The sequence below is a fragment of the Pteropus vampyrus genome, unplaced genomic scaffold (genome assembly GCF_000151845.1).
Source record: "Pteropus vampyrus isolate Shadow unplaced genomic scaffold, Pvam_2.0 Scaffold471, whole genome shotgun sequence".
In the NCBI taxonomy this organism is placed as follows: domain Eukaryota; kingdom Metazoa; phylum Chordata; class Mammalia; order Chiroptera; family Pteropodidae; genus Pteropus; species Pteropus vampyrus.
The window spans coordinates 1,062,291-1,089,203 of NW_011889252.1; the positions used below are offsets into that span (position 1 = coordinate 1,062,291).

Genomic DNA, 26,913 nt, shown 5'->3' on the forward strand with positions numbered 1-26,913 from the left:
GTTAAGTAGTACTTATCTCGTGATGCTAGGTAGCAGCAATAAGATGATTTTGCCCAACTGTAGGCTAATGTAAGTGTTCTGAGTATGTTTAAGGTAGACTAGGCTAAGCTATGATGTTCAATGGGTTGGATATATTAAATGCGTTTTTGATTTACGGTATTTTCAACTTACGATGGGTTTATTGGGATGTAACCCCATTGTAACATTTAACCTTTACATCAAGAGTCACAAACATTAATCACTACAGAGGCCACATGTAAATAACAGTCAAGTCTGGGGTGTACTGAAGAATGCATGCACCATGCAAGATGAATAGCTGCTTGTTTTCTTGTAGAATGAGGCTTTGGGTTGCCAGATAAGATTTTTAAAGAAAAGCCAAAATTTAGAGGTTTATGTTGGAACGAATTCAGTTAAACATACACAAAGATATAGACACACACATACACTAATGGGGAACTAATAAAACATAGGAAATGAGTTGCATTGCCCCATGGGCTGCCAGTTTTCAACCCATGCTCTATAGTATAAACGTAGATAACATGAATTTTTCCCTTGAAATGTGCTTACCATGAAAAATGTAAGACTAACAGCTATTTTTTTCTTCTTAGGATGGTGCGCCCAAGGCTAACCATTTATGTTTGTCAGGAATCCTTGCAGTTGCGGGAGCAGCAGCAACAGCAGCAGCAACAGCAGCAGAAGCATGAGGATGGAGACTCAAATGGCACTTTCTTCGGTAGGTCATTCTGGACAGGCCATCACAGATATGAAGAAATGCGAAGAGATGATTTATGAGCATGTGTGATGGGAATTTATCAAATAGCAGATTGAGCATTTGCTAGAAGTAATGGTAATAGCTAACATTTATTGAGTTCTAATATGTGCCAGGCAATATTCTCAGCTCTTTTACATGTTTTAATTTTTATAAGTATCTCCTCTTTGCAGTAGATTTTATTGTTATCTATAATATTTAGATGAGGAAAATGAGATATAGGGATGGTTAATAACTTGTCCCAGGTCACACACTAGCAAGTGGTTGAATCAGGATTTGAACTCAGGATTTCGCTCTTGAGTCCTTTAGAAAAGTGGGCATTCCTAGTGATCAGATTACCTTTAAGAGCAGATAAACTTTGTACTGACTGCCATCGCTCGCTCTCTTTTGCAGTGTACCATGCCATCTACCTAGAAGAACTGACAGCTGTTGAACTGACAGAAAAAATTGCTCAGCTTTTCAGCATTTCCCCTTGCCAGATCAGCCAGATCTACAAGCAGGGGCCAACAGGAATCCATGTGCTCATTAGTGATGAGGTAGATTTTCAGTACAGCTGAATCACCAGATGCCAATTAATTTGGAGCAGGAGCAGTTCTACTGGGACAGAGTGCTTTGTTTTCTAGACCAGAGGATTTCAAACGTTTTTGCTTGCTTACTCCCTAAAAGAATTTTTTTTTTTTAAATGTGTATATCCTTGTACCTTTTTAGGTTGACTTAAAATTTTTTGTGTTAAGTTTAAATGATTACAAAAGACGTCATTTCTGGGCATATTATAGGACAGTTACAAATAGAAATTACATCACTATTCTAACTGTATTTCATGTAGCCAAAATATAAGAGTGATTTAATACCACTATCATCTGTTTAAAAAAATACATGAATATACCTTTTTTTAACAGAATTTTTATATCATTTTTTTGTTTCCTTGAATTTATATTTCCATTCACTTTCCCCATTGAATTTTATCTTACCATAACCTATTTTTATGCTTGAACATCTTTTATTATCATATTTCTTTGAAACAAAAATGTTTCAACAAAAATAATTGTTTCAGTAAAAATTGAAAAATTATTCTGAATAGAAGTATCACCATAATTATACAGTTGATTAAAACAATATAAATGTGTTATATATTTTGATAAATAATTATTAAACATTAAGAAAAAATTATTAGAAGTACATCTACCTATTAGATGGATAGGATTGTTCCATTCCCTACTCCTTCGCCCGCATACAGTTAATTCATCTGTAGATGAATACTACCTATTGATTGCTAGAATGAAATAGAGTTCAGCGTCAATTCCATCCAATTTTTTCCCCCCTAGATATAAATGCTCTAGAACCTAATTCACATTCATTGATAGACAAGAATAGACGGAGTTTTGTTATAACACCATTGCTAGGTCTTTTTTGAACTTCTGAGTTAATGCCAAAAATTACATAGTGATGTCAAAAATTGTTTTGAATCATCTGTCATTCGACAATTTGTGATTAGTTCCCTCTTCAGTTCTAGTGAAAGGAAATAATTAGAAACTATGTGACTCCCCTCCCACTCCCAACAGAGTTTGTTACCCAATTATTAGAGTTCACATTTACAGTTATACTTGGGCATCCTTGAGGCTTTTATACCCCAGGGCAAGGAATGCATCTTGGGTAGGATTCCAGGAGAGTGAGGCTTATGCCTTTATTTTATAAAGTGGGAAAAGGGAGTTTGAGAAAGGAAAGTGGCAAAGGAAAACTGCAGAGGTTCTCAGGCAGTTTTAGAAAAGAATAGATAAGGAAGTTGGAGAACTAGAAGTCATTTCTCCCGTATGGGCCTATCAGTGTCTGTGTACCCCTTGGAGAGTCTTGGGATTAATCCAGGAAAAATACTCCAATTTTATGATCACTGTTGTAGACTACTTAGCTTTTAAAACTTAAAAATGAGATAGGAGAAAACAAAACAAAGTATTGTTTTTCACTTAAATCTAATGTAATATAAAGCCACATAGGGAAAATAAATAGAACAAATCAAACTTTTTAATCAAGTTTTCTTTCCCCCTTTTTTTTAGATGATACAGAACTTTCAGGAAGAAGCCTGTTTTATTCTGGATACAATGAAAGGTAATAAAATAGTAAGACAAATGCCTTTCTCTAAGTTTAAGAGCTTTTTTCATACTTCTTAAAGGAGAGAAAGTTTCCAACACCACCATATTTGAGAGAGAGAAAGTGACATTATTAGAGGTTGTTTCTTTGTATGAATTGGCTTCTTGCCATTATCAGAATAGACAAAGTGTAACTGATGACTCTGCCATTCTCTTCCACCTTCTGTGGGCAAATGAGGAAATTGAGGCATGTAGTTTTTATAATACACATTTATTATAAGCATTCTGTGATAATAAGTATGCTGCCTTTGCCCTGCTTTTTTTTCTTTCTCAAAAGAATCTTACCATATATTTTCTCCTACTCTGTTTTAGAGGTGACTAAAGATTATTCTCTCTCTCCCTCTTTTTTTTTTTACAGCAGAAACCAATGATAGCTATCATATTATACTGAAGTAGGTGGGAGGCATTTCATTCTCAGTGGCTGCTGGTTCCTTCACCTCTTGGAAACTCCCCTCTGGAAGGGGTCACACATGGAGATTTGAAGGTCTGCAGGAACCTGACCCGAGGGAGTCCAGGCCATGGAGGCAGAATCCCAGCCATCTGTGTTGGCCCAGACTCTTGTGGCACACACAGATAACTGCCCAACACACATTTCTGCAGCTATTTCTTAGTTAAGATTTCTGGATCCTGTTGAGTATCAGTAGAAACTTCATATCATTTGAGGTGTATGTAGGGCATAATGATGATGAGAATTGTGTGATGTTTAATGGAAAGATGTTAAATTTCGTGATATGGAGCTGTGTAAGTTTTTTCTAATATAAAAGTGAACATCTATATTCATAAGACTAAATCCTTAATCTCTGCATCAAACATGCTTGCTTTTTACTACAAAATTGGCCTCTGAAAACCTCATCAAAGAGGAGAAATACAGAGATAGAATAGAAATTTTCTTTTGGTTTCCCTGTAATTCTTTGACTAATAGTAATTTTAGCTAACATTTTTGGAGTATTTATTTGTGCCAAACAGTTCGATAAATTCTTTAAATGGACTATCTTGTTTAAATCCTCTTTTAGAGGTGACTAAAGATTATTCTTGATTGAAGAGGCAGTGGAGACATGTAGTAGCTAAATAGCTTGCTAAATAACAGGCAGCTAGCAGGTAGTAATGCTGAAATCCAAACCCAGGCAGTCTGGCTCTTATTAACTGCCATCCATTACTGCCCTTGCAGTACTCTGTGCTTGCCATCATTTCTTACTGTGGCTTCTCTGATGAATAGGATATGACACTGAATGAGAACTGAGTATTTAACCACTGATAGGGACAAACCAAACCTAAATAATGGTGAACAAATCAAGACCTACAAAAAATGAAAACATAAATTCTTTTAAAGCATCATCAGATGTCAGATCACGGAATTTGAGGTGGTAAAAACTAGGGTTTTCTATAGCTCCCCAAATTCATTATTCTTGAATGACCTTCTCAAGCTATTAATGAGAAAGGCTACCCCTTATTTTCTCTTCCCTCTCTCTACATCTTCTCTTGGTATCAGAAGTTCTTTTAGGCATGTAATGTTTTCTTATTTAAGCTTTACAAGATATTCATTTCGATCCCATTCACATTCTTACCATATGTTTTCGTTCTTTGTAAAGAGTGATTGCGTGTATGTACATGTGTAAAACTACGTGTCATCTTTTTTCACATGTAAGATTTTATCCAGAAATCCCTTTACACATTATGTTGAGGTAAAAAAAAGATAATGTTCAAAGATTATGTATTGGATTGGGATCTCTCGGTGGGTGGGTGTGTGTGTGTGTGTGTGTGTGTGTGTTTAAAGCATTTGATAAAGTTTAAATGTTTTTATACAGAGATTTTTGTTCATTAAAATCAACCTGCAACACGGTCTGATTTCTTTTGGTTGGAAACAAATCGAAAACTTTGAAACTGGAAAATTAAGTCAAAAAACTAGCTTAAAACTGACCTGGGCAACTTGCCGTATTAGGCCAAAATATTTTTTTAGTGAATGTTACTAGATATCCCCATTTTAGAAGGACATTTGTGATTTTATTTCTAGAACTGGTTGTCAGCTTCTGGGAAATCAGCTCTCTCCTCAGCAGGCTCCCATTGTTTTGTTTTTTCTCTATTCTGAGTGTTGTTAGGCTGGGAGGGTTGGACTAGATTACTTTTAAGGTCCCTTCTGAATCTAAATCTGTGACTCTTGTTTACTGCAAATGATACATAGAATTCTATTAATATATTTACTATAAATTTACACTTACTAATTTTTACATGGAGTTAGGGGTTTTTTTTAGAGTATTCAAATTTATAGAAATGAGTTTTTACAGTTTTGTAATCTCAGATCCTTAAATCAACAGAAAACCCCTTAGACTTTCTTAGGTCCAAAAAATATTTATAGTGCCAATGCTATATAATTAGTAAGAATTAGTATAGTAATAAAATATTGTGATTATTCAGCTTGCTTTAAAAATTGCATCTGTTCACAATAGAATATTGTGATTATTCAGCTTGCTTTAAAAATTGATCATTTCCGTTAAATGACAGTTTAAAACCAGCTTTTTTGTTATGAAAGTAATACACAAGGTGATAAATTCAAACAATAAAAAGGGTATAACTATTTCTCCTTACCTCCTGGTCCCACTCTTTAGCGGTAATCATTGCAAAAAAGTTTTGTCCCTCTTATCTGTCTGTCTGCCTATCAACCTACCTACCTACCTAATCTGTTTTCTCTATCTCTGACTCTGTCTCTCTCTCTCCTCTCTCGGTGGGCTCATGTAATACTAAGAATCTGCAGTTTGTCTTAACATCTTGAACATCTTTCTATATTAGAATTTATAGTTCTACATTATTCTTTTAAAAATGGCCATTCTTTATGGATGCCATTTAGGTTAAGTCCATTTGAACAGTGTATCTTCATAATTTTTTTGCATGTATCTCTTAAGATATATTCCTAGAAGTAAAATTTGCTGAATTTTACCTTTTTAGCAATATGACAGCTGATATTTAAAGTAGATGGTGTACTGTTTGTGTTAGAGTGAGGGTACATGAGAAGGAGAATGGTTAGATTTTAGGCCCTCCTGAGAAGTAGAGTAGCATCTGTTTGACTTAGCATTGTCGGTACTGTTCCCTTGAAGTATAATAGAGTCCATCTAGAAGAATCTGCTGTTAAAAGGGAATTATTGGGAAATAAAGGGGGAGAGGTCATTGCAGGACTATAAGAATTGAGTACTAGTCACTACATGAAATGTGGCTATTAAGTAATAAAATTGACCAATATTATGGCCTGTTTGGCCACATAAATGATTTCTTTAAGAAGCCGTTAATAGGGAGGGGAAATGGGAATGGTCATATTGTCTGGAAAGAGATTACAGTACAATGAATATGGGACCACTGGAGTCTGAAAGTGAGGTCCACATGAGGGGACAGATGCTCTGATTCCTGAAAGTCAGGTACTGTCTATGTTGTGAGAGGTAGATAATGACCTCACCACTGCGAGTTGGAGGAGCATGGGGAAACTTGGCAAATGAAAGGCTTGGCATAATGGAACTAGCCATTTCTAATATATGCCTAATGAAGGAGTGTTCTGAAAACTCTTTGTATTCCCATGTATTCTGAGAAAGTATTTTGTATAGGGGTGCTGCAGAGATTTGGACTATCTAGTAAACTACCATGAAGGATTGAATGAGCTTCTGCACTCAGTTTTGAAAGTAACACAGATTTGGAGTGCAAATACTTGAAGTCAGGACTGAGCTGCTCCCTCTTCACTATAGCTTTTGTCTCTGGCCAGTACCTAACACTTCCAGATAGCTTGGGACTAGAGAGCCAAAGTTGAGTCATTTTATCATTTTTCTTCCTTGGCCATGGGTGGTTCCTCTATAGGAATTTAATCTGTTATGGCCTCTACTGTCCATTATGAGAACTCCAATCTCAACAGGAATGGCACTAATGCCCCAACTAGTTGCATTCTTTATATACTAATTCATACAGAGTAATCCTGCATCATTCTTCTGCTTTCCCTAAAAATACTCTATTTTCTTAGTTGTACCCTAGGGCTTTTTTGTTAGAATATTTATTTTTAGTTTACCATTAAAGTTTTGTTTCAAGACTTAAATGAGGAAGAATTTACTACCACTGCAAAATGGAACAAGCTAGAAAAGATGCTCTATGTAATGTGAGATTAATGCCGTCAGTACCTGTTTTTTCCTTTATCATTAATACTTTATTTCTCCTTCAAGCTGCCTTTTTTTTATTTTTGCTTTTAATGACTTTATATTTTACCTTTGACTTTCAACTTCCATCTCTTACCACTTCCTTTTTCTTTCAGTTTTCCTCTTCACTTCCAGATCTCCTCTGTGTTGTTCCTGATGAACATAGGCCTATTCAACAAGTTACCTTGGAAACTGCAACAAAGTCTAACATTTTCTCATTCAGAGATTCAAAAGTTACATATGAATTAAATTTTCAATGGGATTAATGTCAATTATAGAAACTTGCTATTTAAAAATACTAGTATATTTATTGTACTGTTTTGTACTGTATGGGATCTTTTGGGACATGAGTAATAACTGATTTATCTATTATGTGAATCTGTTTTCATATATTTGCATAAGATGAGGTACACATTCCTCATTTTAATCACTGCAGATTCCTGTTTTCTTTCTGAGTTCTAATGTCTGATTTTTCATTTAAGGATTTAGTTAATATCTTTTTCTAGACATCTTTATAACTTTACTTCAGACTTCCACCTCCTTTAGGCTTATTAAGGTTTCCCTCTTCTAAACTCACCCCTACACTCTACCCCCTCAAATCTCATTGTTAACTTTCTTTTACTAATAGGGTGTGTGTGTGTGTTATGTAGATCAATCTCTGTATGTCCTTTTTGAAACCTTTGATAAAAACACAGCTTCTTTGGTGTTTGTGCTTTTAAATTGCTGTGGTCCTTTTTCTCAGATTTGCACATACTGATCTCTCTTGGTTTCTGTGGAATTAGTAACAGAGAGGTGCCTGTCTCTCTAGATCTGGATTATAATTAAATGTAAATTAGTAAAGTAACACACAAACTTCAAGGCTAAATCTACAAGTTTCCTATCAGAAAAACAAATACAAGGCCTTAGATTTTTATCTTAACTCTTTCTCTCTGAAGCTCAGCCCATAGTATCCTCTCACCTATTCATTTTTCAACCCATCCCCACCCCAAGAGCGTATTCTTGCTTATCTTTTGGTGGTAAAGAGTAGTTAATACAGTATATACTGTGGTGTCAGATAAGCCTCTGTTCAAATCCCAGATCTTGTTCTTCTTGGATGTGACCTTGGACAAAATAATCTGTTAAACCTCTACTTTCTCATGTTAAAAAGGAGATAATACTTTAAAAAAAATTTTTATTTTTCAATTAGCATTGACATTCGATATTAGTTTCAAGTGTACAGCATAGTGATTAGAAATTTACATAATTTATGAAGTGATCCCCCTAATTAGTACCCACCTGGTACTATACATAGTTATTACAATATTATTCACTATATTCCCTATGCTGTACTTTACATCTCCGTGATTGTTTTGTAACTACCAATTTGTACTACTTAATCCTTTCACCTTTTTCACCCAGCCTCCCCAAACCCCTCCCCCCACCGCAAGATAATATTTAATTCATAGAGCTGTTGTGGAGATTAAAAAGGATGAGTACAAAAGTTTTATTTTGTATTTAATACACTTCCTCAGTTGCTCAATAAATTTAGGATACTGTTAACTACAAGATCATCTTTACATGTAATTGTAACTAAGACAGATGGGTAAACACCACCTAGGACATGAACCTCTGACCTTTGATTTTCATCTGTGGCTGCTGTTCTTGATCGTATGTCTTTTCTTCCTCTTCTGCTTTTGACTTTTTTGTCCCTAAAACAAACCACCCATCCGTGATTTCATTCAAGCTGGTCCATACATAGCAGCGTGGTCTGGAAGGAAGCAGTAACATTTAGAATTGGACGTTCAATGTTATTATTTACATATTAGTATTAGGATTTCTTTTCACTTTTTTTTTGTAGTTTGTTCTACTGCACTTGAGCTTCCTGGTCATTTAACCTCCATAGGCCCTGCTTAGGCCGGAGGCAGAATTGCAGTTATTATGGGCTAGCTGGCACCATTGAGGTAACTTGCCTAGTGATTCTATCAAGACAAATATGATGAAAAATGACTCGATGATAAGAAGTTGTGGTGTTAGAGGTCCAGATGGTATCTTGATTGATCTAGACCTTATTGCCAAATTGGATTCTGCTATCTTAAAGAATGTGCTAACTTTGCTCTGGCTGTCATCTAGGTTGATGTCATTAACCAACAAAGGTTGGGCACTGAGGCTGATGGTACCCTGATAAATTTCCACGACTGCTCAAAATCTGGATGTATAGGCATATGAAACACTCTTTTAGCCTAACCGCATGACTTTTAGGCTGTTTTTTGTTACTCAGCCCACTGATTCTACAGAGTGGTCTGAAGCCTCCTCTTCCTTTTTGTCTTGTCTTCTTGTGTACAGGAAAAATAGAATCATGAACGTTTACATAGCACTGACTTGTAAACATACTATATTAACTGTTTAATCTTCACAAAACCCTATGAGATACATAGTGTTGTCTCCATTTCGCAGATGAGGAAGCTAAGGCACAGGAAATTTACAAACCTTGTCAAGGGTCACACCACTAGTGAGTGTGGAGTTGGAGTTTATATTCCAGCCATTTGGTTCCAGAATCCACAGTCTTAATCACATGTTATATCGCACCTAGATTTCAGTGGTTGGTATGATCAGTACATGGTAGGTACCCTAAGGACCGCTTTTTGTGATCTGCCGCTTTTTCATTTTAGTGTTGTTTCCTAGCCTCTTGGAGTCTCTGATGTCTTTTCTTCCTCTTCTGCTTTTGACTTTTTTTGTCCCTAAAACAAACCACCCATCCGTGATTGGATTCAAGCTGGTCCATACGTACATAGCAGCATGGTCTGGAACAAAGCAATAACATTTAGAACTGGACGTTCAGTGTAATTATTTACATATTAATATTAGGATTTCTTCTCTCTTTTTTGTAGTTTGTTTTACTGCACTTGAGCTTCCTGGTCATTTGACCTCCATAGTCCCTGCTTAGGCTGGAGGCAGAATTTCAGCTTAGACTGGAATTCTTGGCTTTTTTTCCAAACCACCCAACTTCTTAATTCTAAATCTAAGATAGCTTGATAGCCAGTAGATCTGGCTCCAATAGTTGTTGGTTACAGTAAAAAAGTACCCTAGTCTTTGGATCCAGGCTAACCTGAGTTAAAATCCTGCCATTCATCAATCCAATAAATATCCACTTCCTAAATGTCAAATACTAGGCTTTGTACTGGGTGCAGATGATATAGTAAACAAAACAATTCCTTGTCCTCATGGAATTTAGTCAAGTGATAGAAGACTGAAATATGAAATATATAAATATTTGTCAGGTGATAAATGCTAAGAAGAAATATAAGGCAAGGGGATAGAGACTAAGGGAAAGCACCATTTTAGAAATAACGGTTAGGGAAGGTATCTGATGAGTTATTTGAGCAAATATTAAGTGTGGGAGTTAAGTATGTGACTAGCTGGTGAAAGAGTGTTCCAGGCAAAAGGCACTGAGATGAGAGCATGATTGTCCTGTTGAACCGCAGGAGGAACCGCAAGGAGACCAGTGTTACAGCAGAGTAAGGGAGGGGAAAAGTAGAAGTAGAAACAAAACGACAGGATTGGGGGCAGTGGGGCGAGAGGATGCACCAACATCTTGTAGGGGCGTATAGGTCAAGGGAGAGACATATACTATTCTGAATGAGGTAAGAAACCAAGGCTGGGTGTCCTTGGCAATGACATAACTTCTGACTTCGGAATTTTTGTTTTTTCTAACATAAAAATGGGCTGCAAAGTTGTGAAGATCAGAGTTCATGTAAAAATAGTTTTGAAAAAAAACCCATCAATACATTTTGAGATAACACATTGCTTGTATTCCCTTTTCTATACCTTGGGCAGGCTGCAGCACCTCACGCTGCTTAAGACTAAGATCCCATGAGGGAGGATAAGGGGGATTATGTCCTTTAGGCATGGGAGTGTGGTCCTGGCGAAATGAAAAGAGTAGATTTAGAGGACAATTCCTTTAGTCATTGAAGATCTGTAGCTGAGGGTCTCCTTTCTTCAAAAGGCTGCAGCGACACCTAACTCGCTTTCCCAGGGTCCCCTGCAGCAGAGACGCTGCCTCCTGATCCTATTTGCTTAGCGTTTCGGCTTTGCGCCGGTCGCCGCCTGCAACTCCCGGCATGCTGCTGGGCGTGGGGCTGGCACATAGACTCCATTTCCCAGCCTGCCCCGGGGCTCGGTCAGGACGTGCCGGCGCCTATAAGAGTCGGAGCGCTGCGGCCGGACTCTATTGTTAGCCGGAGCCGGGGCGGTTCTGGGTGGCTACTGCCAGGGGCGCCCCAGTTGCGGGAGCCGTCTGCCCTCTGCCGCCTGCCGGCCGACCTGCCCACCCACCTTTCCTCCAGTCCTGCCGCCCTGGGAACTCCCAGACCGTCGCCGCGGTCCCGGGACTCGCTCTCTCCTCCCTCCTTCCTACCGGGCTAGGGCGACGGCGGCGGCAGCAGCGGGGGCGGCACAGACCATCACGGGAGGAGGCAGCTGCGGCGGGGCCGGTAATGGGCCTGGGGGTGCGGGGCGGAGGGTGCCGCCTGGTCCTTTCTCGGGATCGGCCCTTGGGCTACTGTGGAAGAGTGGTCAACCCAGAGCCGCGCTGGTGGAGGGTCAGAAATGAGGGAGGCTTGGTCGGGAGCGGTCGGGGGGCGGGGAGCTAGGGCGCCACTGGGAAGGGAAAGGGTAGGGAGAAGCGTGGGAGCGAGCGGTGCCGAGGACGCGGGCCGGGACTGCGGGGGCAGCTCGAGGGAGACGGATGGACGGCTTAGAAGCCAGCAGGATTGCGGATGAGGGTTGAGTTCGGAATGGAGGTGATGTAGGATGGAGGGAAGTGAAGGAAGGGGAGGGAGAATAGAGGAAAATGAGGGAGGAGTGGTTGAGAATTAGTGAGTAGCAGGCAGGAAGGGATGGGAAGGCTGGGTAGGGGCTGCAGAAGATTGGAATGAGCGGGAAGGTTAGCAGGAATCAGAGAAATGGGCCGGGAGCTGAAAGATTCAGCGGCGGTGTCCATTAATGGGAACTGGTGACTTGACATGTCCTTTCAGCTCAGGTTTCTGATGTCTCCCATTTTTCTGGCGTATCGGGAAACGAAAGCATCATTTGCCCTGGTTGCTAGCTTGTTCTTTTTCACAGGCCCATACACGCAGCTTACTGCCATCCATCCCTTTTAGGGCCATGGTCTTGATTCATCTTTTTAAATGGGTTTAGAGTGGCATTGTGACACACAAACTGTTCTTCAATATGAAATGTTAGAAGTTATCCCCAAGAGACACAGTGTCCCCTTGTCCTACAGTTTTCAGTTCAAGGTAAATCCATGCTTGATTCACATTTTCCTTTTCTTTACTGTCTTTACATCTTGCAAATCTCCAAAGCCAGAAGGATGTTAGTATGTGCCAGAGTTATAAATGACTGGATATCCTTGAGAGTTAATGGTCCCTGCAGCATCATGTGCCAGTTCTCCCACAAAGATCTTGTGTCTTCCATATGATGGTAGTTTAGATGGAAAGCCAGATTCTAACCTGTGTCAGCGAATGGGTAAAAACCAGGGAGCGATGGTTGGAGGATGTCTTCCTTTTAATACTACCTAGTTTAAACAGGATGTTTTTACCTGAGTGCTTTAAAAAGTTCATGATCTTGGGGTAATCACAAGAATGCATAGATCCACAGAATTCATGATATTTAAGAATCGACCACAGCATATTTTGTAAAAGGAGAAATGGGACAGGTCATATTATTCAGGTTTATCATAACACTTAGCAGCAAGCCTTCCTTCCTGTAACCTAGCTACAGATGGTAGCCGTGAAGCTCTTACTTAGAGATTTTAGTCCTTTGACCTTTAGAAGAAGGTTGGGTTCCAGTTGAGTGGAGAGGCTTTCTCCTGTGAGATGTACCTTGTCTTATTATTTTGGACTCATTAGATAGGCTTTTATTACTTAAACTTTATAAATGTGTATCCACAAAATTTTGTGGCAGGTACAGGGGCACCCCTATTTTGCTAGTCTCATGCTGGTTTGGGGGATTGTTAAAGTAATCCTTATAGGCCTTAAAAAGCTTAGATCTAGTACTAAAAATACGCATATGCTCTAGATCTGTTTTGTTTGGTGCTAGCCTAATATCTTCTACATACTGTGGATCTGAATTATTTCATATACTTTTGGGAAATGTTCAGCTAGAAACACTCGAGAAAAAACTGTAAGGCAGGTAGCCAGAAAGTGTCTGCTGACTTTTCATTTTACTGGCATTTAAAAGCTTTTATAGAGGTTTGCATTGTTTTCTCCATAAGCATTTATTGTTTGAGTTGCTTATTTTGACAGTTAACTGTCAGTTATGACCTGCATTTTCAGTCTCACCTTGATTATTTCTGTATGGGTTTAAGTTCTGGGACTATAACTTATAAGTGTGTTTGTTTCTTGAATACACACATTGATCCTCTGCCAACAAATAGCTGAGAGAGTGGAAATGACTGGTTTCTAATTGTGGTTTGAAAGGAGATTGATTTGATAAATTGTAATTGTGGAATCTATTCTAGTTGTTGCTGTTGCAAAGCAAGATCTCTTCAGGCCACTGTGGAAGTGGATGGGAGGTTTGTTCTTGGTACCCAGTGAACATCTTGGTCTGACAAGTCAAGTTCACACCAGAGAGTTGGACAAGGAGAGCTGGGTTGAAATTTAAACTTGATATTGGTTGTCAAGACCAAATCGATGGATTTTTTTAAATGAGTTAATGCCAGAGAAAGTGATGCTAACAGATCTTGGGTAGGGTTGAAGAGAGCTAAGTCAATATGGGCGTTACTATTCTTGGGCACTTTAAGGAAAATATTTTTCTTCTAAGTTACACATTTTTTTCTTTTTCTTCCTGTCTACCTCCTGTCATTGCATAGAAACCACTATTCCCGAAGTGGAAAGGGCAAACAAGAATGGAACAAGCAGCCAGCAATACTTGCTTCACCAAAGTGCTCAAAATTAACCAAAGAGAAGTGATATCCCTGGGGGCAACTGAGTGAAGACAGTGGAGAATTTTGATAATAAATATGATTTTGGACCAGACCCAATCTCATTCTCATGCAGGGCTTAAAGAGAAATATTCACAGGGAAGCCACACTACCAGAGGCAAAGGGACAACTAGGAAAGAACCAAAGTGCACATTTGCTTTCAGTCATAAGTCCCTGAGTGCTTCCAGGCTGAGGAAAAGCCACTTTCCTAGTAGTAGCACTAGCTGGATCTCAATTAAAACTGAAGCTGGACTTAAGCCCTTTCTGAGAAAGCAGAATTTTCAGGTCATTCTGAGTTTTCATGTGGTTTGGTAAGGTTTTTAAGTGGGGAGAAAAAATTAAATTCAGTAGTCAACATTATTGTCTCATTTTTTTTTTTATCCCATCCACATTAGTACTTAATTGCAAAGCCCCCCCCCATAATAGAATAGAATGAGAAAATTGTTAGTTAATAGATGTCTTTAAACTCAGCTGAAATCTTAACCCATAAAAAGTCCTTGTATCTCTCCATTCTTACTATGTCCTAGGAATGTGACCTCTGATGGCAAGATCAGTAAGTTAAAGAACAGAATCGATATACTGGGCTCATTTTTTAATTTAATTACAGTTCTTGTCAATTACTTGATTATTTGTTTATCTCCACGGCCAAATTTATTTCAGGAATTCGCTTGTCTGAGATTGTATACATGGCCAAGGTTTCTTAGGTACATCTTGTGACTTAAAGGCAGAATTTTGATGCGATCTGGCTAGATATATTTGGAAATATTGTCTTTAAAGTAGTTATTACTTCTGGTTGACTATGTAGAGCTTATCCAAGAGCAGGCAAATTCTTCTAAGAGACGCAGTCCAGAAAAACAATTCTGTAGCAGGCATCTCTTGACACCACAGTATATTTTGAGTAGCTGCTCTGCAGTAATGCAGCCCTGTCTTTTGGGGCAGTGTTGTTATTCTTGCTGCATAATTAGCAACTAGTGAGATCATAGTCTGGGGAGATTCTGGCCTTACTGTGGCAAAGGAGGGAGGCTTCATATCAACACATGTGGCTCTGGCTCTGACAGTATTTCTGTCAAGCAGATTCCTATCCTTTGGAACGTTATTTCCAAAGATGGAGAAAAAAAATTTGTACCCTAGACTCCTTGGTTGTGTGACAGCATGTGGAAGACAGTGTCTGTCATACCTATATGACCAGTGTAAATTGTGACTTTCGCTATTTGTTTTTCCTTTGCTGGTTTCTTTACAGAGGGCAGAGGTGGTAAAGCGAAGTTTTCCTTGCACAGAGGAAGATGATAGACCAGCGGAGCCCTATTTAATGGAGCAGTAGGAAATTGGGAAAGATTCTGAGTTTTGAAGCTAGTGCAGATTCTAATCTTTAGTCCATTCTTTAGAACCAAATTTGACCTTTTAGGAGCCTGGTGAGATACTTTACACTTGTGAAGATCTGGGTAAAGTGTTTGCCTGGCTGCCTGGCTGCCCATGTACTTAGAAATTGAGAGCCTAGAGCAGTATTTCCCAAAGTGTGATCCAGGGATCTTTTGCCCCTAAAATACTCTGGAAAACAAAAAGGGTTCCATATTCAGGTGTGTGAAACACTGCATTCTATTTTCTCCCACCCTTCCCCATGCTCATTAGCATGTTAAAAGCCTCTAAGAAGTCCTTTCCTAAGCAGTTTTCTAAACTATTTTGACAGAGCAGCCCTATTTCCTTATAAAAGCTATTAACATCCATGGAATTAGTTTATTTCATATAAACACTTTGGGAAATGCCAGCCTATATCTTCACTAGGAAAAATAATTGGATCTAGTCTGGGTTTAGGCATGGCCTAATTCTGCCTTTGATTCCAAATCCCTCCTACTGACCTCTTGGAGAGCTCTCCTGTGTAATCAGAAGAGCAGCTACTGTTATGCCTGGGCTAATGAAGCCTAGAGCTCAGCTGGCTAGGAACCAAAGGCCTTCACTCCACTGGGAAAGGTGCTGCTGTTTCTCATCTCATTATTCTAAGAGTGAGACTGGGTGGGGCGGAGGGGAAAGAAAAGTAGGAGAATGTTGGCGGGAATTAGCAGAGAAATGGCCTAGTCTCAAGGGACCAGACATCAGTGATAGCCCAGATGCTTTCTGTCTTCAGTTGGAGAGCTGTATTTATAGACTTGGAAGGGGTCTGTCTTAGGACAGGAATGCTGATTCCTTTTTTCCCCTAGGCAGAATCCTAATGCACCTGGCTAGCTGGTGGTGAGCAGGGGCTTTGGGGCCAGCGTGGTGGGATCTCCAAGGAAACCCCTTTGAAACCAATGGATGCATTTATGGGCTCGGGTCTCAAGAGGAAGTTTGATGATGTAGATGTGGGCTCATCAGTTTCCAACTCAGATGATGAGATCTCTAGCAGTGACAGTGCTGACAGCTGTGACAGCCTCAATCCTCCTACAACCTCCAGCTTCACACGTGAGTATATGCACATCCCTAAGCATCAGAGACCATTAAAGCTCTTGAGACAGCTTCTGTCCAGCTTGGGGATTTGCCCTTAATCATAATCTTTCCCACTCTTAGCTCAACCTTAGCTCTTAGTTCTTTGGAAGACCTCATTGCTTTAGTATCATAGACTTAAGTCTGATTTATTCTAGCTGATTTTACATTTGCTTGGTTTGTGGGGCCCCAGAATAAGTTGAATTAAATTGCAGGAGGAGTAGTCCAGGATTCTACCTTTCCCACCGGAGTCCTGTAGAGTTCCATGAAATGGTAGCTCTAGCAGAACATAAATGCTTATTGCCTGGACAACTGAGGCAACTCCAGATTGCTTAATTCTTCTACCTCAATTAGTTTCTTGGAAAGAACTTCTGATACTATACATCAGAGATTGCCTGTAGGCCAAATCTGGCTCACTGCCTGTTTTTATAAGTAAAGTTTTATTGGAACATAGCCACACCTATTATCTATGAGTGCTTTCATGCTACAGTGGCAGGGATGAGTAGCCGCAGCAGAGCCCTCATGGCCTGCAAAGGGTAAAATACATATTACCTGGCCCTTTACAGAAGAAGTTTGCTATCCCATTTTATGACACTGTCTAATAGAATTTTCTATTATAATAGCAATGTTCTGTATCTTGTACTGTCCACTATGATAGCCATTAGCCATTTGTGGCTATTGAGCACTTGAAATGAGATCAGTGTAACTGAGGAGCCGAGTTTTAAATTTTGTTTCATTTTAATTAACTTAAATTTAAATTGCCACATGTAGTAGTAGCTGCTGTGTTGGACAGTGAAGCTGTCTCGATTGTTATATTCTGAAAAGATTACCTAGAGATCTTCCCAACTGATGTCTAAACATAGATTTGGTGGTCTGTTCGGGTGAAGTCAGTCTGGAGGCAGGGGTGTGGACCAACTGATGTTCAAGGTCCCTTCCAACTATGCATTTGTGATTTGAAAATTAGAAATGTCTCTAAGTACAGGGAGCACCTTTGGAGAATAGCTGAGAACTAGATGGATGAGAAAGAATGAGTTCCCCAAACAGTCCGTCTCTGGGTTAATAAAATTTCTCTGTGCTCCCTTCTCAGCCACATCCATCCTGAAGCGGCAGAAGCAGCTGCGGAGGAAGAATGTACGTTTTGACCAGGTGACTGTATACTACTTTGCCCGGCGCCAGGGTTTCACCAGTGTGCCCAGCCAGGGTGGTAGCTCTCTGGGCATGGCCCAGCGTCATAACTCTGTACGCAGCTACACGCTCTGTGAGTTTGCTCAAGAGCAGGAGGTGAACCATCGGGAGATTCTTCGTGAGCACCTGAAGGAGGAGAAACTCCATGCCAAGAAGATGAAGGTGCCTAGGGGGTCTGGGGTCTGGTATTTCCCGTGTGCCAAAATAAAGTGGGAAACCATTAGGTCTCTTGACTTTTTTATTTGACTCTTGCCCTTGGCGTATGGATTCCAGATCTTTCTAATGAGACATCTCAGATTTGGAATCAAATCTCAGTTTGAGACACCCTTCTTTTTGTGTCTTACAGGGAGTCTACTAAAGAGAGCAAAATGGCTTCTCTACCCTCGCTCCCTCAACAAATGTTTTTAAAGTTTAAAATGTGACATTCAAGTCTGCCACCCCTAGAACCTGAGGAAGCATGATGTTCCAGTTTCTTGTCAGATGATTGTCATTGCTCTGATGCACAGAACAGGTTTTGGATCTTTTACATTGTCTGAAAGGATTGTACTATTTTTATAAACCCCATCACCTCTAGGTGATGGTCTTTTTGGTGTAAACAACAGCATCATGAAATAGTTATTTCGATTTGTATAGTACTGTGCTTGCCGTCTAATGCCGCACCAGCTCTTTAAGTGTAGAAGGAGAGGAGGGCTGGAAGAAGACCCATCCCAGATGGCTCTTTATAGCTACCCATTTGCTCTCTTAGCACTGCTTAGCACTCCACAGCCATAGTTTTCACCAGTCTGCAGAAATTTCCCCCGGAGTTCCTAGTTCCAAATTTGGAGAGCCCTGTTTTAGGCCTGGCCAAGTTTCTTGTGGGCCCATATTAAAATAAGTGGCTGCATTATTTCCAGGGTTGTGGGTTAAATCCTAATGAGACACCAGAATGTGGTAGTGTTGGAGAGCTGGTGCCAGAGGATGTAGGTTAACTAGATCTCATTCCATTCTCCCTTTGAGATCTCTGTCTACTTCCCTAAGCCTACTCCTAAAGCCTTGCACCTGTTTTTCTAACTAGACTGACATTCAGGTTTCCCTTCTGTCTGAGGAATTCCCTCACTGACCCTATCACCTTCCTGCTGCTCTAGCAGCAGCTGGATAAACACTGTTCTCATCATTTGCAATGAATGCTTTCTAACCTTTGCCTAAGAAGAAAACGTCTCTCCTAAATCTGGTAAAGGAATGACCTGTCAAAACAGGATACCATCCTGTTCTGTGGCCTCCCTTGTAGGAGGTCTAGAGACAAGGCCAGGGAAACTCAAGACTGAGGTACAGGATTCCTCCCTACTAGCAGATTTAGTGAGCAGCAGCAATGGTGGCATCTGATACACCTTTTTATGTCAAGAGAAAACTCTACCCTCCCTGAGTCTAGCTTACTCTTTTCTTAGAAATTTTTCCTATCTTTAGCACTCTATAGGGAGGCAATTGGTCTCAAAAATATGTATTATGCGTCTTCCCATCTAAGCCATCTAATACTTGCTTTCCTTTTGGACTGTCTTTCTTAAAAAAGGAAAGAAAAAAGCTGCTTTACTTATTGGTAGCTTTACTTACCAATAAGTTTTCTAATACTTTTATTACCTTTTTTGCCTTTTATCCATGTGGAATTAATTATTACAAATAATGTGAATTGGGAATCTAACATTTTTTTCCCAAAAGAATATCCAGTTGTCCTAACCATTTAATGATTAGAAGACTTTTTCTCACTGATATAAAACGCCACCTCTATCATGACATATTAAATTCTGATTTCTACATGGGTTTCTTTCTATTGCATTTCTAATCTGTTTTCTTAGAAAGGATAGTAGGAGGGAGAATGATTAAGAGTAGGTCGACCCTGGTGAAATAGACAGGAGCAATCCTGAGGTCTGCAGAAAGGCCCCTTGTAACGGGCCTGCCTGGTTCAGAAATGCTAGACTAGGGAATCCCCAGAAGTACTGCTTTTATTTCTCCTCATTTTTCTACTAATCTCTCCCAAAACAAAAACAGGTGTGTAGCTTATTAACCAAGTCTGTTGCATCACATTTCTCTTAGGAGTTGTTCCTTTACCAGCACTACTCTGTGGCTGTCTGATGAAATAAGCCAAACCCTCCAGTAGCATGGCTTTCATCCTGCTAGTAGCTTCCAGAGCCCTGGGGATTATGAGACCTCATTTTCTTTCCTTGAATTCTCTAGGGAGTTTTCAAAACTCATTCAACTATGAATTGTCTTTAACCTGTCTTTCTACTAAGATTCCCTTTCCTGGCTCTCTATCCCTCTTAGCCCAGAGAACCCAGATTTCTGCCTGTAGGTAGTAAGTCATTATTACATATGCCACCCTACCTCACATACAACTTTTCTTTGACATCAGAAATGGATTAGAAAGGAGAAAGAATGTATTTCTTTTAGGCGGTGGGTTGGAAGCAAAGGCTTCCACTGATACACTTTCTCCTCCCCGTGTTACAAGGTAGTTAGCCAAAGTTAAGGGACACAGGTCTGGGAATAGAGGGTATGTTTGTGGGAACAGATTATCTTCTAGGAGGGAAGATGAGACAGAGGTTTTGAGAAACTTTGATTCAGAAAGGTGATGTCCTTTCTGTTGACATGGTGGTGTGAGACCCGCATAAGGTTTCCTGTCTTCCTGCTCTAGATTTATTCTCTTGACCTACAGTATCCAATACAGTAGCCTCTGTGGCTGTTTGTAATTAATTAAAATTAAATAAAATTTAAAATTTAGTTTCTCAGTTGCACTAGCCACATTTACATGTGTTAGTGGCTTCTGTATTAGCAGGGATATTTCCATCATTGCAGAAAGTTTAGTTGGATGGATCATGCTACTCTAGATGCTCTCTGTGAGGAGGCTTGTGCTGCTAATGCTGTATGTAACCTTTCCTTCTTGTCTCTTGGCAGCTGACAAAGAACGGGACAGTAGAGTCGGTGGAGGCTGATGGCCTGACATTGGATGATGTTTCCGATGAAGATATTGATGTGGAAAATGTGGAGGTGGATGATTACTTCTTCTTGCAGCCTCTGCCCACCAAACGGCGACGGGCCCTGCTGAGGGCTTCTGGGGTCCACCGCATTGATGCTGAAGAGAAGCAAGAACTTCGAGCTATCCGCCTGTCACGAGAAGAGTGTGGTTGTGACTGTCGACTGTATTGTGACCCAGAAGCATGTGCCTGTAGCCAAGCTGGGATTAAATGCCAGGTCAGTCCAAGTTGACCTGAGGTGGTATATCTGTACTAGAGTCAGAGGGATGTGGCCAGTGAACATAGGAGGCTTCTCATCCATGGGTGGATTCCCCATGACTGTGAACACTCCCCAGTCCCATGACCCTCCTCCATGAGCTAAGAAAACCAACATGACAGGATTCTTAGGCCATGGAGATACCAATGATCTTGTCTATGTTTTACACCTGGAGGGTAATAAGAAGTAGCTGTCAGCAAATCGAGGAACAGGGGTTAGTAAGTTTAACATTTAGGAGCTGTTCTCTACATATTGGCTGATTCCTTCAGATTAAAAGGAAGCAGAGAAGTAAGGTAGGCCTTTACTTTAGATTGTGTCTTGCGAACACTTAATTCACAGTACTTGTACTTCGGTTTTGTAAAAATCAAAATAATTCTTGGATCCTGTCATTCAGGATCTCACTTGGCCTGGCAGAGCCTAAATTCATAGTGTCCTAAAAGATAGAAAGCATCATCTCCTAGTTGGCCCTCTGATAAGGGATAGGTTGAAAGACACATTTGAATTGAAAACAGCAGTATCATCCCAAAGAATTAAATTTATTTGGAACTTATATTCTGAGGATGTAGATGCTGAGTCTTTAGTTGAACTTATCCTAAAAAACCTTTTTATTTCTAGGAAGGTATCAAATAGCTTAGTGGATCTGGCCAAATATTGCTTTCCAGACTGAAGTCTCATAATGAATTAGTCTGTTATACAAAGACCTCAGGACAGTCCTAATAATTAGACTGTTTCTAAGAACTGAAATGGAGAGTTCTTTGACATCATAAGAAGACATTGTGTATTTGTACGTAACTTAGTAGCTTACTTGTGTTCTTAATTTTTATTTTTGGCATGCGGTGTTTTGGTTTGTTTTATTCCCTTTTTGGGATCCAAGAGAGATAAGGAGGTAAAAAGCATCTCCTTTTCAGATATCCCTGGTCTGTAAGTTAATTATATTGGTAACTGCTTCAGAAACAAACTGGTCAAACATCAGGGGAAATTGAAGCAAGCGGTGAAAAGCTGGCTGTAATTTTGTTTGAACCTTTATATAGCACCTTAGCAAACTAAGGCATTTTTGCCTTGTTTCCGTAGAATGTATTGCTTTGGACTAGCTAGGTCTTCCACTTCCTTTCCCATGCCTGTCATTGCAAAAGGTTGTAGGTTTAGGCCCCACTCTTTTGTTTTCTCAATAAACCAGATAAATTCTGGAAAAGTCTGAAGCACATAAATTTCTTTTACTCTGAGAACTGTTGGCATTCAGAAGGCATCTCTGGACTTTTTGACTGGAAGGGCCCTTTTATATGATTTTTTGTCTGCTTTTTGTTTAGAAGAGGGAACAGAGCCCTAGAGAGAGAAATGAGGCTGAACTAGAATTAAAACGCTAGTGGTCTAATAACTACCATCTAGTGTTCTGTTAGCTCACACTGCATATTATGTTTTTTATTGTCGTTTTAAATTTTAATTAAAAATTTTTTTTTAACATTCAAGAAAGTTTTTAAATTATAGTTGACATTCAAATTATATGTTAGTTTCAGGTGTACAGCATAGTGGGTAGACATTTATATAGCTTAGAAGGTGATCCCTCAATAAGTCTGGTACCCCCCACCCCCCGACACTATACATAGTTATTATAATTGACTATTTTCCCTGTGCTGTATTTTACATCCCTGTGACTATTTCATAACTACCAATTTATAATTCTTAATCTCTTCACCTTTTTCACCCAGCCTCCCCACCCCCTTCCCACTTGACAACCATCATTTTGTTCTCTGTGTCTACGAGTTTGTTTTGTTTATTCCTTTGTTTTTCATATTACACATATGAGTGAAATCATATGGTATTTGTCTGTCTTTGACTTATTTCATGTAGCATGTTATGTTTTGAATTGGTTGTTTCTCTTCTTGTAAGAAGACCTCAAATCCCAACTGCCTATTTTTGCCAGCTGTCTCCTTTTGCCATTGTTAAATCTGTTGGTCTCATCTTGCCTCAACCTCCTTGTCCCCTTCTCAGGTAGATCGCATGTCCTTTCCCTGTGGCTGCTCCCGAGACGGCTGTGGGAACATGGCGGGGCGTATTGAATTTAATCCAATCCGGGTCCGGACTCATTACCTCCACACCATCATGAAGCTGGAGCTGGAGAACAAGCGGCAGGTGAGCCGCCCACCGGCCCCAGATGAGGAGCCCTCACCCACTGCCAGCTGCAGCCTGACAAGAGCACAGGGCTCCGAGACACAGGACTTCCAGGAGTTCATTGCTGAGAATGAGACAGCAGTGATGCACCTACAGAGTGCAGAGGAACTGGAACGGCTCAAGGCAGAGGAAGACTCCAGCGGCTCTAGTGCCAGCCTGGACTCTAGCATAGAGAGCCTGGGTGTGTGCATCCTCGAGGAGCCCTTGGCTGTTCCTGAGGAGCTGTGCCCAGGCCTGACAGCCCCCATTCTCATCCAGGCTCAGTTGACCCCAGGATCCTCCGTCCTGTGTTTTGCCGAGAACTCAGATCATGCAACTGCCTCAGCAGTGAACAACCCGTCCTACTTGAACAGTGGGCCCCTGGTCTATTATCAGGTGGAGCAGAGGCCAGTCCTGGGGGTGAAAGGAGAGCCTAGTACAGAAGAAGTTCCACCCTCTTTCTCCAAGGAGAAGGATCTGAATGTCTTCTCTCTCCCTGTTACCTCACTGGTGGCTTGTAGCCCCACAGACCCGGCTGCCCTCTGTAAACCAGAGGTGGGGAAAACATCCACTCTAGAAGCACTAGTGCCCGAAGATTGTAACCCTGAGGAGCTGGAGAATGAAGACTTCCGCCCCTCTTGGTCCCCCTCAAACCTCCCCTTCCGCACGGACAGCGAAGAGGGCTGTATGGTGGAGAAGACCTCACAGCAGAGCGAAGACCGGCCCCCTGAAGATTCTTCCCTAGAACTCCCTCTGACAGTGTGACACAGGGATGGTGATTCTGCCTCTTACCCATTCTCTATTTATTCCCTTATTTTATCTAACACCATTTCAAAACAAAACTGTAGAAGCAGCTGCTGCTCACATGTTATTTTATTGGGGTCTTTAAGGAACAGGTGAGAAAGGATCGCACAAGTATTTTTTAAAGGGTAAACAGAACAAAAGAGACCAGCCCCAGGTTGATCTGGGGGATAGTCTTGGGGCAGAGGAAGCTGCATAGTGCCGAATACTGAGTTTTCTGGGCCATCGGAACAAAGAACTAGGATCTCACAGGAGACACTGGGTAATTCAAGCAGCTCTTCTTTATGTAGGGACCAGAACACATAATTTGAATAGCATGGCAAAGCCCCTTCTCTTCTCCTGAACTCCAGGTGGGGTACAAGCTCATTTTCATTTTCTTCAGTGGTTACTCTGATATCCCCTTTTGGTATGTCTTAATAATGCAGTTGGAAATGTCACCTGGTCGAATCTAGAGAGGAGTGGGTAGAAGGGTCTGTTTCTGTAAAAAGCCTCCAGGATTTATAAAAATTTAACCACCTTTTCCTGGCGCCCCTATTTGGTAAATAAGTTAATATTTGACACGTTTGGTGTTCCCTGACCTATTCCCCACACTGGGGATTCCTGGTCTGTAACTTGAATTGTTTCTTTCTCATGTTCTTAGGTACTAGAGTTTAACTTGTCATTCGTGTCCCCGCACTCGCCCTTCTGCCCCCATCCTTTTTCCTTTAAAGAAAAATAGCTACATTGGCTGGGGATGTGGTATAAAGAGCCCAAGTCTTCTGTGTGTGTCTAATATTAGCTCTATCAGGCAGCTCTAGACTGGGGCTCACACATCCCCTGGGGGGCATATATGGAGCATTACTTGTCCAAAGGAGGCAGAATAGGCTGCTCTCTAGAATGAAGATGACTTAGTTTGTGCCATGTTTCCTTTCACCCAGGTCTTTTTTCCCTGCCTTTGGAAGATTTGAGCTTTAAAGGAATATAGGATGTGGCAATCTAAGGTCACCAACTAGTTATTTTTTGTTGTTTGGGTTTTTATTTCTGCATCTACCCTCATGGTCCTTCTTGGACATACAGGGCTAGAGAGTTCTTAATGCTATTCCAGTTCACCCTCCAAGAATTGCAAATATTTATTGGACCTCCCCCCCCATCTTGACATATAAATATTGGAAGCCAAACCAATTCTTCAATGCTGCATACAATTGGAAATGTCAGTTTCTAGGTTCCAAAGAATTCAAGTTCTGATGACCACCTTTGAGGTCTATAGAATGGGACTCAAATTTAGTTCTTACCTCTACTGGGGGATATGGTTCCTATTCCTCTTATGTCTAGCTTATGTTCTGGATGTGTTCCATTGAACACCACTGAATTCTTTTTATTAGCAAAGTTATCTTTGCCTTTGTTTTAAAATGGAGGCAATAGTGAGCAAAACACTCTTCTCTAACATCCTTTATGCCATGCTTCACTCTGATGTGGTTTATTAAACAGGAAAGAACAAAGTGAAAAACATTTTTTTTGGTGGGAGACATAACTGTTCCTACTTATCTTGCTCATAAAGCCTTTTCTTGTGGGATATTACAAACCTGGTGTCTTAAAGCAACCTTCACGTATGTCACAGCAGCACTTCACCTGTAGAATCTCTAAACTGAGCCTGAAAGGCCTTGTACTTAACACAGATACATCTTTTAAACCCATTTCGCCTCTCCTTTTCATTCCTTTTTGCTGCGTTTTACATTTTGCAGAGAGTTCTTAAGTATATAGGTCCTTATTCTCTGCTCTCTAGCCTCACGAAAAGTCCCCACCTTAGTCTGGTCCCCTCAAATACAAGACCGAAGCTTAACTGGGAATTTGACTATGAAGAATCTTTCTGAAAATCTGTATTAGAAGGGGAGGGTGAGCTCTATACAGTCTCTCCTTAGGAGGTATTCCTAATCTAGGAAGTGGATTCCAGCTGCTCAGTAAGAGACACATTAACCTTTGGGATCAAACCAAGAATTTGAATCTAATTATTAAACTCATTGCCAACCCTCAAGATAATGATTTTTCTGAAGAAAATAGATTCTTAATCTAAGTCCATCCCTTAATTTTACAATTCCGACTCATACCGATCCCAAGCTTTTAAATGCTAAATATTAACATTTAGCATTAACTGTTTTGCCAAGCAAAGGGCCTTTCCTATACAATTTAGTCCATCTCATTTCTGGTGCTACTTGAGTTGGACAGAATTGTAGCTCATTGTTGCTAGAAAAGCTAGGCCTCTGACCACAGAAGCAGATAGCTTCAATCCCCGTTCAGTCCAGGCCTAGACAAAAGAAATAACTTTTTACCGCAACTCATTTTCCAATTTCCCTTCTCATTTACTGTACACAGGTAGTATTTTCAATGTGAATCCAAAGCTTATCTGGTTCTCTGAAAACAATTTTTTTGTTTTTGCCTTTTAGGTCCTTTACATTGTGATAATGCTGTATTTAAAGAGAATATTTAAATGTAATATTAAAGAAATATTCAAAAGAATGATGTGTTATTCTTCATCTCGGCAGGCCACAAAATTCAGTTACTTGTTAGGAAAGGGATGTTTCTCTAGTATTGTATACAAAACTAATGAGATCAGTTAGGAATGAATGCTAACAATAGAAATCTTTTATGGTGGAAAAATAGAATGTTCTCTTTGGAGCACCAAAAGCTTGACTTGCATTATATGCCCTTATGCACCTCTTCAACTGAAACAGGCCTTGATGGAGCTTCCTGCCCTGTTGGAGCTTTTCTAAACTGTCTGTAGTCCCTCCTCTTGGGGCCCATTTTCTAATTCCATTACTCATTCATATATATATATATATATATATATATATATATATATATATATATATATATATATATTATATATATCATATATATATCATATATTATGTATATGATATATATTATATATATTATATAATATATATATGAAATGCTTTATTCCTAGTCATTTAAAATCGAGCAAGAGGATCAACTTCAAATCAGTTCATAACTTCCATCCCATCAGAAAGTTCTACTCCAGCCAATTACCCT

The 26,913-nt window shown here is 40.1% G+C and overlaps 2 protein-coding genes across 10 annotated transcripts in view; both read left to right on the forward strand.

Annotated features, from left to right (window-relative positions):
- TFCP2 (transcription factor CP2) overlaps nucleotides 1-7,796 on the forward strand; it is a 49,359-nt gene extending 41,563 nt beyond the window's left edge. For 3 of the 4 annotated variants that reach the window (XM_023524540.1, XM_011382380.2, XM_011382379.2), the window contains exons 13-15: nucleotides 1,163-1,305; nucleotides 2,821-2,872; nucleotides 3,272-7,796. In XM_023524540.1, the coding sequence (XP_023380308.1) occupies nucleotides 1,163-1,305; nucleotides 2,821-2,872; nucleotides 3,272-3,309 (233 nt within the window). In that variant the 3' untranslated portion in view covers nucleotides 3,310-7,796. The remainder of the gene's footprint in view (nucleotides 1-1,162; nucleotides 1,306-2,820; nucleotides 2,873-3,271) is intronic. The other variant, XM_011382381.2, reaches the window with a different exon arrangement.
- A 3,463-nt stretch (nucleotides 7,797-11,259) lies between these two features.
- Nucleotides 11,260-26,376, forward strand: CSRNP2 (cysteine and serine rich nuclear protein 2). Of its 6 annotated transcripts, none has more exons than XM_023524521.1 (5): nucleotides 11,260-11,545; nucleotides 16,230-16,470; nucleotides 17,579-17,637; nucleotides 20,599-20,895; nucleotides 22,924-26,376. In XM_023524521.1, exons 2-5 carry the CDS (start codon nucleotides 16,320-16,322, stop codon nucleotides 23,845-23,847), a joined length of 1,431 nt encoding a protein of 476 aa, XP_023380289.1. In that variant the 5' UTR covers nucleotides 11,260-11,545; nucleotides 16,230-16,319; the 3' UTR covers nucleotides 23,848-26,376. The 6 variants fall into 6 exon arrangements, with proteins under 6 accessions (XP_023380289.1, XP_023380290.1, XP_011380687.1 ...); XM_023524522.1 differs by having other exon boundaries at nucleotides 17,579-17,622; XM_011382385.2 differs by having other exon boundaries at nucleotides 11,262-11,545; nucleotides 17,579-17,838.
- Nucleotides 26,377-26,913: the final 537 nt, after the last annotated feature.

Coding starts and splice junctions, on each gene's coding strand:
- CSRNP2 (XM_011382385.2), top strand. CDS start 16,320: ATGGATGCATTTATGGGCTCGGGTCTCAAGAGGAAGTTTGATGATGTA. Junction 16,471..17,578: donor TACAACCTCCAGCTTCACAC/GTGAGTATATGC, acceptor CTCCCTTCTCAG/CCACATCCATCCTGAAGCGG. Junction 17,839..20,598: donor TCCATGCCAAGAAGATGAAG/GTGCCTAGGGGG, acceptor GTCTCTTGGCAG/CTGACAAAGAACGGGACAGT.